Source organism: Anser cygnoides, chromosome 20 (genome assembly GCF_040182565.1).
Source record: "Anser cygnoides isolate HZ-2024a breed goose chromosome 20, Taihu_goose_T2T_genome, whole genome shotgun sequence".
In the NCBI taxonomy this organism is placed as follows: Eukaryota; Metazoa; Chordata; class Aves; order Anseriformes; family Anatidae; genus Anser; species Anser cygnoides.
In genome coordinates, this window is record NC_089892.1 from 5,708,496 (window position 1) to 5,721,065 (window position 12,570).

Genomic DNA, 12,570 nt, shown 5'->3' on the forward strand with positions numbered 1-12,570 from the left:
TGAGCCCAGAGAATGAAGGGCAGGGGCATAGGAGTGAGGAAGGAGCAAGGACGGGTTAAGTGGAGAGTCCCAAAGCCAGCCAAGCCAGGGCACCCAGCCCCTGGGTGAACGCCTGCTTGCGCGGAGCCCTTACCCTTGACCGGACAGGGTATGGTGACGTTCTCGTGGAGAACCTTCTCCAGCAGGACCTCTGCGCCATCCTCCAGGTATGGAGGCTCTGGAGGGTGAAACGACCCCAATGCTGGGTTAGCAGACACCCAGCCCAGCCCTCCCCACCCCATCCTGTGGTCCCAGCAGGGGCTCCCAGCACTCACCCAGCACTTGCACAACCACCTCCACGGCGTCCTGCCCCACGCTGCTGCTGGCGATGCAGCGGTAGTGTCCTGCGTCGGAGAGCTGCACGGCCCCGATGATCACAGCCCCACGGGGCCCCCCCAGGGCTCCCCACTCGCCCTCCTGCAGCGGGCGGCCGTCTTTGGACCAGCTCAGACTGGGGACGGGGTCCCCGTGGGCCACGCACGGCAGCTCCAGCCGCTCTCCCACCAGCGCCCGCAGCACCTCAGGGCCACGCTGGATTCGCGGCGGGACTGGGACAGAGAGATAAGAGCAAAACGTGGCATCGAGGGACAGCATGGAGCTGTGTTTGCTACTCACGGCTCCCCACGGTGATGCAGAGGCATGCCACGTGCCACGGGCTCGGCAGGACGTACCTTGGACTCGCAGGCTGTAGCGCACCGAGGCGTTCCCCACGGCGTTTGTGGCCGTGCAGGTGTAGAGGCCGCTGTCTGCCTCCTGGGGCTCGGCCAGACGTAGCGACCCCGAGGGGAGGACGCTGTACCTTGGTGCAGAGGGAACAGAGAAGCTGGCTGGAAGGAACAGCCGTGCTACCCTTTATCTGGCTTCACCCCGGGCAGGAGCTAGGGGCTGACAGCTCCACGAGGCAGCCACGGGAAGGTCCCCAGGGCCACAAGAAGCCCTGTAAATCTGTGCATAGGGGGAAAAAAAAAAAAAAAAAACCCCTTTGCTCTGCACCCGTGCAAGGCTGCAGCTTGAGCCACCAGCGTGGGGGACAAGGTCACCGCTGAAGGTGCCGGGGCTCCCCGTGGAGCTCGGCCCCTGCAGCTGGAGCTGGCCATGCTCTCGCGCCCAGCACCATCTGCGCTCTGCAGACATAACATCATCGCAGCCCACGGCCGCCCATCCCACCCCATAAATCACTCGGCCGTGGGGAGCAGCGCAGGGCCACAGGGAGCAGCCATAGGAAATCGGATCAAGAATGACAAAGCAACACGGTCCCTTGAGAAGCGTGAAACCGGGCTGCCTTCCCCCAGCCACAGCAATCCTCAGGTGCAAGGGAGGAAGCGACGAACTGAGGTCGGGGTCCACAATGTGTGACACCCCTTCCAGCATGGTGCCAACGTGCTAAGCAGGCCTTGCTTCCATCAGGGAAGACCAAGACGCTCAATAATCAAACACACCCAGGAACTTTCCAGTTATCTTCTCCCACCACATGGCTTTGGTGGTCCCATCGCTGCCACCAGCCCCACGGGGACATCGCTGCCTCCCTCCCCATCCCGTCCGCGTGCTTCAGCATCCCCGCTGCCCCGTCCCCGGGGAGCAGCAACGTGCTGAGAGGGAGATCCTGCGCTGCAAATGTCAGCACGTAGCTGTCTGCTGAAGTGAGGCTGAGCAGATACGGGCCCGAGCCACAGAGCCGCAAGCCAGCCGCTCGCTTCGGTCCAGTTGACAAATTCAGGCCAGCTGCGAAACTGGGAGCAGAACCCAGCATGAAGGGGAGCGAGGGGGTGGTGGGAGAGCGGCTGCCCTGGCCAGCAGCCACCGCAAGCAATCTTTGAGGAGCAAGGATCGCTCACAGCACCAGTGCAGGATCCGACCCTCAATAACCCCGGCAGTGCTCCCCAGGGAGCAGGCAGACCCGGTACCTTGCGGAGGAGAGAGGCAGCGGCCGGGACTCGCGGCTCCACGACACCAGGGGATGGGGAGAGCCATGCGCCTCACAGGGCAACATGGTCTCCTGCCCACGCACAGCCAGGATGGTCACAGGGCCTGATATCCCCCGCGATCCATTCACGCTGATCCTGGGCTTCGCTGGATGGAGAGAGAAAACAAAGCTGGTGCAGGAACGCTCCACGCACCCCACAACCTTGAGTGCTGTTTTCATACCCAAAACCCATCCTACACGTGGCTCGGGCAGCCCAAAGCCGTCAGGGAAACCAGGAGCACCCCCAGCCTGCGGCTGCCCGCCCTCCAGAGCGGGTTTACTGGGAGCTGGTCCCGGTGCTGAGCACTCACTGCTGACAGAGAGCTGCACCTGCCGGCTGGAGAAGCCTGCCACACTGGCGGCCGTGCAGAAATAGGTGCCAGCATCCCCCGGGGAGGGTGTTGGGATCAGGAGGGTCCCGTTGGGGTTGAGGTGGTAGCGTGGGCTTGGTGAGACGGGCTCCGTGCCCTGCAGAGGAGAGAGAAGGGAGGAAGAGGGCAGAGACTTTCCCATGAACTGAGCAGGCCAAGGGCAAAAAAATAAAATAAATAAACAAACAAATAAGTAAATAATAATAATAATAAAAGGCTCTTAGCCCATCAGAGCGAGCTGCCTTGCTGCTTCCAGCTTCCAGGGACACTCAGTGCCGCCTACCCAGGCAGCCAGTGCACACTGGTGGGTGATGCTCTCTCCACACACCACCCAGCACCCAAGGGTGCCCCAGGCAGTAGGACTCCAGCCTGCTCCCACACAGAGCCACCCTCCCAAACCCCCCACCCGCTGGGGACACTTCTACCTTGGTCCAGGTAACAGTGGGGGTGGGCACGCCGGTGACATTGCACCGCAGGGTGACGGCCACTCCCTCGGTGGCAGCGACCAGGGCAGGACCAGGCTCGATGCTGGGAGGAACTGGGGACAGAGATGAGCACCTCACCCTGCTGGACGTGGCTGCAGGTAGCAGGGCTTTGACTCACGGCTTGCCAGCACCCACTGCAAACACCCGTCCTGTCCCCAAGCCCCTCCAGCACCATCCCCTCTCCGTGCAGTCACCGCTGCCTTTAGGGGCTGCATCTCCCTGATGTGCTTTGCCAAAAACTCAGCCTCCCAGGCTGGCCTTGCCTAAATGGGAGCAGAAACCTCACCCTGCTGCAGGTGACAGCCCCTGGTGAAGCCCCCGCTCTCGCACCCAACACGTTTGGCACCCGACCCCAGCTGGGGACCAGCCCCGAGCACCCCCATGTGTCCCGGCTGGGCACGGGGCTCTGCCAGCACGGGTCAGCAGCCCGGCAGGCAGGACGGAGCACTTCATTGCACATGTCTAGGGTCGAGTTTCATGTGTCCTGGCTGGCTAGCACTCGCAGAGCCACCAGATGTTTTCTGAGCCTGCTTTGTAGCCGCACCGCGCAGCCCTGGGGACCGTTCCTTATGTGCAGATCTGGCTTCGGAGTTTTCCTGCCCTGACACACTGGAGCTTCTCTTCCAGACCAGTGGAAAAGCCTCCCTTGAGCCAGAAATCCACAGCTCCTTCCCACTGAGCTGGCAGTAGAGGCCAGGGGACAGCACCCACCCCAGCCACCATGTGGGGACACCCGGCCTCTCACCGTGGACCACCAGGGTCACATCCTGCCGGTGCGAGCCGAGGGCGTTGGTGGCCACGCAGGTGTAGGTCCCCGCGTCCCCCCACGACGCCTGGCCCACGTGCAGGCTGCCGTCAGCCTGGGCGGAGAAGCGGCCGCTCGGGGCTACCTGGGCAGGGCAGAGACAGGAAAGTGGAAGGGATCGGGGAGCAAACGTCACCTTGCCACGCTGCCTTTGGGGCATACCCAAAATCCCATCCTTGGGTAGTACGAACACCCTGATGATGCGCCCTCCCAACCCAAACGCTCCCCCAGCATCTTCCACCGGCAGCTCTGAGCATGGATGTGCCACCACGAAGCCCCCATTCCCATGAAGCCCCCACTGACCCCACGAACCCCCCCCTGCCCCCACGACCCTCACCGGCTGCCCGTCCTTCAGCCAGAGGCGGGCAGGCAGCGGCCGCCCGGCCAGGATCACGCACGGCAGCCACACGGGCTGCCCTGCCAGCACACGGACCACGGCAGGTGCCAGAGCTATTTCTGGGGCTGCGAGAGAGAGGGGAACAGGAAAAGTGATATTAATTGGAGATAAATTAGCGAGGAATGTGTGGGAGAATGAATCTCCTGCTTTAAAAATTAGCCACCCTGGTCACCCAAACATCTGCCAAACCTTGCTGGGGACGGGCAGAAGAGCACACGACAGGAATGTGCAGCTGACTCAGGCTCCCCATGGCAAGGGGTCTTTTCTCCCCCCTCCCAAGCCTCCCAGCATGGTGATTTTTTGATTTTCTGCATTAAGTGCATTACATTCATTTCACTGTTTGTGGGTCTGAGTGCACACCAGTGCTTTTAGGCTGAGGTGGGTGGGCATTTCTGAACCCATGCTGGGGAGGGATGGCTCCGTGCATGGCTCTGCACCCCCAGCACCATGGGTTTTGGCCGTGCCTTGAGCTTCACAGGGACCCACGCGCCAACAAAGCCACAGAAAAGCAAACCTTGCCCGGTGACCGTGAGCTTGACCTCCGCTCGGATTTTCCCAAAATCATTCTGGGCTTCACAGACATAGACGGCTTGGTCATCCAGCGAGGCACCTGGAGCACAGAGGGGGAGCACACAGAGGTGCTGCGTGAGCGCGCACCCAGGCAGGATGCCCGCGCACCCTCTCCGTCACCCGACACACACTCAGTGCTCACCATGGATGAGGAGCTCGGCTCCAGGCAGCCCCTGCTGGTGCACCACGGGCTTCCCATCCTGCCGGGACCAAGCCACCCGCAGCGGCGGAGAGCCCTCGGCGTGGCAGGGCAGGGTCACGCTCTCCCCAACCTCAACCTCCAGGTCCCCCAGGGGCTCGGGGAAGTGCGGGGCAGCTGCAGGAGAGAGCAGTGGGAAGGGGCTTGGGCAGGGCTGCCACCCCCCCTGCTACAGCACCCCGGCTTCCCAGTGCCTGGGGCTGTGCAGAGCTGAGCCCCGAGGAGAGGCAGGGCTGCAAAACGCACGAGCCAGGTGCCTTGAAGGGTTACGAGCATGACTCAAAGTATTTGTTTTTTTTTATTGCACCCCCCAGCTTTGACCTTCAGTAGCACTCCGCACCCCTCTTGCTGAGCAAAACTCTCTTGTGCTTTTCTACCATTAACAGATTCAAGCCTTACTGCCCCAATGAGACCCCCACCCTACTCTTCCTCCTTTCCAAGCTATTCCAGCCCTTCACCCTTCAGTGGGAAGTCCTGAGCACCATGTGGGGTGCCTGGCTTTTCAAACAAAGGATTAACCTCCACCTAATCCCACAGATCGCACCCTGTACCCCAGCCTTGCCCCACGCGACAGCACCCACAGGGGTCTCTGCCCACGTCCCAAGCCATTTCCCTCCTCCCAGCCCCAAAGCCCCGGACACTCACAGCCCACATCCAGCACCGTGCTGGCAAAAGCGTCACCGGCCTCGCCGCGAGCCTGGCACATATATGGCCCCGCGTCCTCCTCCTGCACTGCCTGCAGCCGCAGCACGCCGCGCTGGCTGCCCGCCGGGAACGCCGCCACCTCCTGCTCACCTGCCCCAAGACGTCCCCCATTAGCATCCCAGGGACCCCCTGTGTGACGTCCCCGGGGGCAGGCAGGGGATCCCAGTGCAGGGATGGGGCTCGCTGCCTGCGAGCATCCCGGCCCTGCTTCACCTTTGTGCCACGCGATCTGGGGAGGGGGCACCCCCGAGACCCAGCACTCCAGGGTCACGTCTTCTCCCACCAGTGCCTTCACGCTCGGTGTCACGGCCAGGATGGCAGGAGGCTCTGTGCCACAGGGAGAGAAACAGCTGCAGATTATCCCTGCCGTGCTCTTTGTGCCTCAATTCACCCCAAGGGGGCCATGGAGACCCCAGAGCCCCACCACCGCCACCCTCCTTTTGGACAGCCCTGCCCACAGCTTGCACAAGAAGTTCCCAGCACTGCAGGAAAGAAAAACCCTCGTGCACAGCTGGGATCCCCCTCCTGGGGTGCCGGTACCGATGTACTCCAGGCTGATGGCTTGCTCGTCCTGCCCCAGCAGGTTGTTGGCAGAGCAGCTGTAGTTCCCCGCGTCCTCCGGGACCGCAGCCCTGATGTGCAGGGTGCCCTGAGAGTCCGTGAAAACCCTGCATGGGGTGGGAAAAGAGGGGAAGTCGAGCCCTGAAAAACGGAGCTGAGAAATATTGTGAAATGAGTGACGGGGCCCGGCTGTGCCTGGATAAGGCAGGATGGCTTTGAAATACGTACATGAAATTAGGGGCAGCAGTATGCCAGCCACCCCAGGTGCGTGCGCAGGGGATGCCTCAACGCTTTCCTCTCCCCAGAGCCACCAGCAACCCCCAGCCCCTCTCTCAGCCCATGCTGCCCCGTGAGGGGAGCACCAGCCCCAGTGGGATGCAGGATGAAGGCACCCCGGTCCCTGCAGTCACCTCTGGTCCTGCTCCAGCACCCAGCCCCAGAGCTTCCAGGTGATGTGTGGCTGGGGGTAGCCCCCGGCCGTGCAGTTCAGCCGCAGCTCCTGGCCCCTGCTGAAACGCTGGGGGCTTGCGTCGACCTCCACCCACGGCGCCTCTGCACGGGAAGAGGGCAGAAGGGGACCACAACCAGCACATCACCCCACGGCATCACCCGCTCCTGGGGTGACAAAATCCCCCCGGTGTGGGGCAGAGCCTACCCTGGACGAAGAGCCAGACGGAGGCGGTGGCGGTGCCGTGGGCACTGCGGGCGATGCACTCGTAGGGGCCCGCGTCCCCCGGCTGCACGCGGCTGATCTCCAGCGAGTCGTTCTGCAGCAGCCTGGCCCTGCCACCCCCCTGCAGGGCCACCCTCCCGTCCCAGCTCCACGTCAGGTTGTAGGGCACAGCGCTCAGCACGGGGCAGGACAGCACCACGTCTTGGCCCGGCGAAGCCGTGACGTTGCCCGGAGCCAGGAGACGCGGTGGTGGCTCTGCAAAGGCAGCGTGCTGGGCTGGAAGGAGCCTGCACCTGGGGAACCCCGGGCACCAGAGCTCGGCAGGAGCAGCACGCACCTGAGACGGAGACGTAGGCACGAGCCCGCGTCACCCCAACCTTGCTCGTGGCCGTGCACTCATAGAACCCTTCGTCACTTTTGGACACCACGGGGATCAGCCAGCTGCTGTTCCCTGAACCTCTGTGAAAAGAGAGAAACGACGGGATCAGCCCCATTCCAGGCCCTGGGGCTGGGAATGCCATGCTGCCAGCTGCTCCAAATCCCTTGGGATTTCTCCCATCGGAGCTGGGCATCACACGGCCACATCCCTTGGGATTCTCTGCTACCCCCTCGGGATGCTCGCAGACTGGGAGCCGAGGGTGGCATACAGCATCCACCCACCAGCAACATCTGGGGGGTTGTGCTGCCTCTGTGTGAGTCCAGCACGGAGCAAACTGGGCCAAACTGGAGACCAACCTGAACTGCTTCTCCTCCCCGAGCCTGGCCCCAGCCCGGCTGAGCTGCAGGCAGAAGGGCAGCTCGCTGTGCGCCGAGCAGGAGATCCGCTGCGGCTCGCGGCGGTAAGCCTGGATCCTGCCAGAGATGTTCACCTGGGGCAGGCCTGGAAGCAGTCGGGGACACACACACACAAACACGTAACACTCCTTGGGAGCCAGCAGGAAAGCCAGATTTAAAATACCCGGGCAGAAACCAAAGCAGAGGGGTGCTGGAAGGAACCTTTGAGCCCCCTGGGGAAGCGGCGCAGAGCAGGGACGGCTCACCAGGGACCACGCTGGTGTAGGTGACACTGGAGAGGCGCTGCAGGGGGTGGCCCTGGGCATCCTCACCCTTCACCTTCAGCAGAAAGTCCCCAGGGGGGGCACGGAGGGGCGAGCCCACCCAGAGCTGCCCCGAGGAGGCGTTGGAGAGGGGCCGCAGGGGCAGCGAGAGGAGGGCATGGCCGGAGCTGTTGAAGAGCTCGATCTCCTGCAGATGTCCTGGCGGCTCCAGGCCGCTGCAGTTCACCACCACGGAGATGGGTAGGCCTGGGAGAAAAGCAAAACCCAGCCGTGTTCCCAGCTGCAGGAGTCATGGACTCAGTGGCCACATCGTGGCAAGCACCAGCCGCACCTTGCAGTGGCCGCTCCCCGGGCCGGATGCCATCGGGGTCCGGCTGGGCGGAGAAGCCGGCTTGGAAGTTGATGCTGCTGACGCCCGTGATCCTCACCGAGTGGCGGCCGCTGCTCTGGGTCTGTGAGCAGAGCAAGAGGCACTTACTGAGGGCAGGAGAAGGGGAAGGAGAAGGGCAGCAGCCAGCCCCTTCCACCCGCTCAGAGAGCTCAGTGCCCATCAGGAGAGCCCCGAGCACAGGAGAGGGGCAGGGGCTCTGTGAGCTCCTTTTATTGGGGTGTCCCAGCCGGAGGGGACAACATAGGGGACCTGGCGCCAGCCTACCTTGACCTGCCACATCCCTGGCTCGTGGGGCTGCACCGCCACCACCACGGCTGAGTCGGGGATGCTGAGCAGCTCCTTCAGGTCGTGGCCTTTCTCAAGGAGCTTCCCTGCAAGGAGAAGCAAAGCTCTGGGATGGGCACCCCAGGTGCTTCCCCAGCCCCTGCAGCCGGCCAGGAGCCCTCCACCACACACTTCTCACTGCTGGAGCAAAAGGGGGACCCACGGGGATCCGCCAAATGCTCCCCAAAGCATCTCCCCCCCCCTCGACCTGCTGCTCCCTGGGGCACCCACCTGCCGGGTCCCGGACCTCAATCTGCGGGGCCGGGCCGCTCAGGGAGACGGTGACCTCCTTCAGGCTGGGGTCGAAAGGGACGGGCCACATGTGCTCCCCGCCGTCCTCGTGGTCCGCGGACAGCAGGTGGACTTTGGAGGCCTGGATGGCCTCTTCCACCCACTTCAGTACCTGGGGGCAGGTGGGGGAGGATTAACCTGGATCTCCCCCTCGCCGTATGGCATCGCCATTTCAGGGCTGTTTCAGAAGCAGGACTGTATTGCAGGGGCACAAAACCTCAGGCACACACCTCCTGATGCCAGGGGAACTGAGCAATTTTTGTAATTGCAATTTCCAGGTGTCTCCTGCTCCACCCCGGGGAGCAGACACGTCCTCCAGTTCACCCAGGGGAACAAAACCACATTTTGCTTGGTTCAAGGCTAATGCAGGGCTCCCAGAGCAACCTGGAGGTGCCTTGGGCACAAGGATTGACCCCAGGGAAATACACAAATTGAATCGGAGCACCCATGCCGCAGCCACCCCGTCCTCGCTCACCTCCTTCACCTGCTGCTTGTCCAGGTGGAAGACCTGCCCGGAGCTGGTGGCCGCGACGCGCTCGTACACGCGGTACCCGGGGTGGCTCCTGTCCCCGCAGTCCCCCGTCAGCACGAACACCACCTGCCAGAGTGAGGGTCCCCTGCAGTGTCACACCCCAGGGGGGACACATCCAGCCCCCTGCTCACTGAGCCAGCTCAGGCTGCAGCCCCCCGGGGATGCCGTATCCCCGTGTTAATGGGTGACAGGGGCGGTTTTTCGTGGCCTGGAGCCACCGTCGTGCTGTGACAGCGCCTGCCCGAGCCACGTCTCGAGGGGACACGGCCTCACCTGGGACTGCTTGTGCTGCAGCAGCCGCAGCAGCTCCTCCTGCTGCTCGTAGTCCTTGGCCCGAGCGTCCGTGAAGACGTAGATGAAGGAGCCGGGGTGCGAGACCTCGGCGGCCAGCCTGATGGCTGCCACGCTCATCTCCGGGCAGTCCCCCCCGCCCTGCGGCACAGCGGGGACGTGACACGGGCAGGGCCAGGGATGGGGGTCCCCACTCCCCACCCCACAGCGACTCCGGCCCAGTGCAACCCCGTGAATCCACCTGTACACGCACCCCTGTGCCCGCCCCAGCCCACCACCTCCAGCGGCCACCCCAGGCAAGGGGGCTCGGGGACACGGCGAGGGCCGGCTCCTGCTTCCACAGGGCTTTGTGCCCTGAAGGGCCGGGGAACGACGTGCAGCCGGGGCTTTGCACCGTGGCCAGCACACAAACACTGCCCGCGAACACACAGCTGCGTCCGGCGGGGAGCACGGTGGGATCGAGCATTGCAGGGCAGGAACGGGGATGGGTAAAGCGCAATAAGCTCCCAGAGAGCACTCCAGCCGGCAGGACGCAGCTGAAATGGTTTTAAAGAAACCATTTTCTAGAAGAAATCGTTGCTTAGGTGGTGCACCTGGACTTGGAGCTGCTGCAGGCGCTGCTGGAAGAGGCGGGGGTCCGTGGTGAGGGTCGCGGGGCCCACCTCTGCGAACACGGAGGTCCCGTGTCAGCCCCCGGCCCCAGCTGAGGCACGGGACACGAACGTGGGCCTCGGGGAGACCTCCAGCAAGTGGCTTCTGACCCCCACCTACCACCCCTGCCTCCCTCACCGCCCCACTCCAGCCGTTTTCATTGAAATTCAGCATTTCTGCTGAAAATAAAGCCCCGTTCCCGCTCTCTTTATGGGTGGTCTGGGCTCTTTTGAAGAGCAGCCGCTAATTATAGGCGTGCACCGAGGTCCCAAGGTGAGGGCTGGGGTGGAAGGGAACGATTCTGGCACTAGGGGAATTACCAACGCCTCTTGGCGAGCGGTGCTTTTACCGAGGCAGCCCGAAAGCACGTCGCGGACTTGTGCAGCAATGCCTCCCAAGGGCTGCACCAGGGGGACGGGAATGGGTTGGGAGCAAAAAGTCACCCGTGTGGCACAAGCAGGTGCCAGCATCACCATTAATTAATGGATTAATACAGGGAGAAACAGCCTGCCCCGCACTGGCAGGGCAGCGTGGGGACTGTGCCCGCCAGCCACCCCGTGCACCATCCCCACCGCAGTCATCGGGGGGTGTTAAAAAGGGGAGAAGGGACAGGGCACGCACTCGGGGTGCTCCTCGGAGAGATTTTGGGTCAGCCAGCCCCATCCAAGCATGTTGATCCCAGCCACCAGCCGGAGCCTGGGGCATCTGGGGGCTGGCAGGGGATCAGCTCCGCTCTCCCCCCCTCCATGCTCGGTGCGCCAGCACAGCCCCAAACTCACCCAGCCCCAAACCCCGTCCCCTCAGCCCCGTCCCCCTGCCCAGCACAGCCCTACCTGGGTCGTGGAAGGGCACCAGGACGTAATTCCTGATGAGCTTCGTGCCCCTGCTGAGCGTGCGCTCCAGGATGCGCGATGCCCCGTCCATCACCTGCACCAGGTCGTCGTACATGGAGCCGGTGGTGTCGAAGACGAAGGCCAGCGTGGCCCCCCCTGCGCCGGGGGGGGACCCGGTGACACAGGGGGCCAGCAGCAGCCAGAGACCCACAAACACCCCTCCGTGGGGTGGCATCACGGGGGAGAACTTGGGGTGCCGGAGCCCCCAGCTTTGTCCTCGCCCTGCTCCGTCCCTGTCCCCCCGGTGCACTGTCCCCAAACCGGGGGGGAGGGGGGACAGGGGGGTGCGAGGGGCTGCGCACAGCAGGAACAGACAGGGGATACGCAGCCACCCGCAGCTGCAGCCCTGCTCCAGCGCTCAGCTGCTGGGAGGGATGGAGGGAGGGAAAAAAAAAAAAGGGTTTTGTGAGCCAGCGGCGTGCTGGGGAGGCCGGGGGGGGGGCTGGAAAGGAGGTCCCGCAGCCCACAGTGGGCTGACACAGCGCCCGGCCCCCCCAGCCCTGCCTCCCCCCCCGGGTGCCGCCGGGGGAGGTGAGGGGAGGACGCGGGGGCTCGCAGCTGAGCGCCGACGGGGAAACCCTGCCAAAGGCACGGGGAGGGGGGGACCCAGCTGCAGGGGGGGCCCTGAGAAAAGGAACCCCCCCAGGACACCAGGGACCCTCCTCAGCTCTGACTTCCCAGCACCTGCGTGGGCTGAAGGGGTCGGGGTTGGGGTGGGAGAGGGGTTGGGGGCAGAGACCCCCCCCCAGCAGGCGGAGGGCTGGGAGCAGAGCCCAGGCCTGGATGCACTGAGCTCCCCCCCCCCGGCTCTGCTTTTGCTCAACGCCCCCCCAGTGGGACCAGGAGAGGCTGGGGGTGAGGACGGGCTCCAGGTGAGGCTGAGCATCGGGGGCCAGATCCTGCCCCGGGCTGAGGACCCCTCATCCTGCCTCAGCAGAGGATGGGGACCGCCTCCATCCACAGCTGCTGTGGATGCTGACCCCCACCAGCTCCTCCCCATCGCCTCATTCATCCCCGCTAGATGCTCCCAGTGCTCCCAGTCCCTGCAGCACCTGTGTGAAACTGGGCTTTAACCCCTTCCTCGCTGAGGGGTGCTCCCACCCTCAGCGGGCACAGCAAAGCAGGGAGCAGCCTCTGGGTAACCGCACCCAAAATGCATCCTTTGGAGCCTGCCCCCCTCCTCGCCCTCTGCTGGCACAGCCGTAAATATATTTATATGTAGAAATACAGAGGAGTTGGACTCGATGAGCCTCACGGGTCCCTTCCAACTCGGGATATTTTATGGTTCTGTGAGTCTATGATAGAAATACACACTTTGTCCCTGCACCGGGATACAACGAGCCTCCAAGCGAAACCTCCCATGCACACCCA

The 12,570-nt window shown here is 63.8% G+C and overlaps 1 protein-coding gene across 1 annotated transcript in view; it reads right to left on the reverse strand.

The window, feature by feature from the left end:
- Window positions 1-11,558, reverse strand: part of HMCN2 (hemicentin 2) — a 37,883-nt gene extending 26,325 nt beyond the window's left edge. The window contains 25 exon segments of the mRNA XM_066980785.1: window positions 134-217; window positions 315-587; window positions 711-838; window positions 1,944-2,109; window positions 2,314-2,470; window positions 2,799-2,911; window positions 3,604-3,748; window positions 4,001-4,125; window positions 4,575-4,670; window positions 4,773-4,946; window positions 5,475-5,624; window positions 5,748-5,861; window positions 6,075-6,202; window positions 6,506-6,647; window positions 6,751-7,023; window positions 7,106-7,227; window positions 7,504-7,648; window positions 7,809-8,072; window positions 8,158-8,278; window positions 8,482-8,588; window positions 8,773-8,944; window positions 9,308-9,430; window positions 9,638-9,796; window positions 10,249-10,319; window positions 11,140-11,558. Coding sequence (XP_066836886.1) covers window positions 134-217; window positions 315-587; window positions 711-838; window positions 1,944-2,109; window positions 2,314-2,470; window positions 2,799-2,911; window positions 3,604-3,748; window positions 4,001-4,125; window positions 4,575-4,670; window positions 4,773-4,946; window positions 5,475-5,624; window positions 5,748-5,861; window positions 6,075-6,202; window positions 6,506-6,647; window positions 6,751-7,023; window positions 7,106-7,227; window positions 7,504-7,648; window positions 7,809-8,072; window positions 8,158-8,278; window positions 8,482-8,588; window positions 8,773-8,944; window positions 9,308-9,430; window positions 9,638-9,796; window positions 10,249-10,319; window positions 11,140-11,374 — 3,787 coding nt within the window. The 5' untranslated portion in view covers window positions 11,375-11,558.
- Between the last annotated feature and the right edge of the window lie 1,012 nt (window positions 11,559-12,570).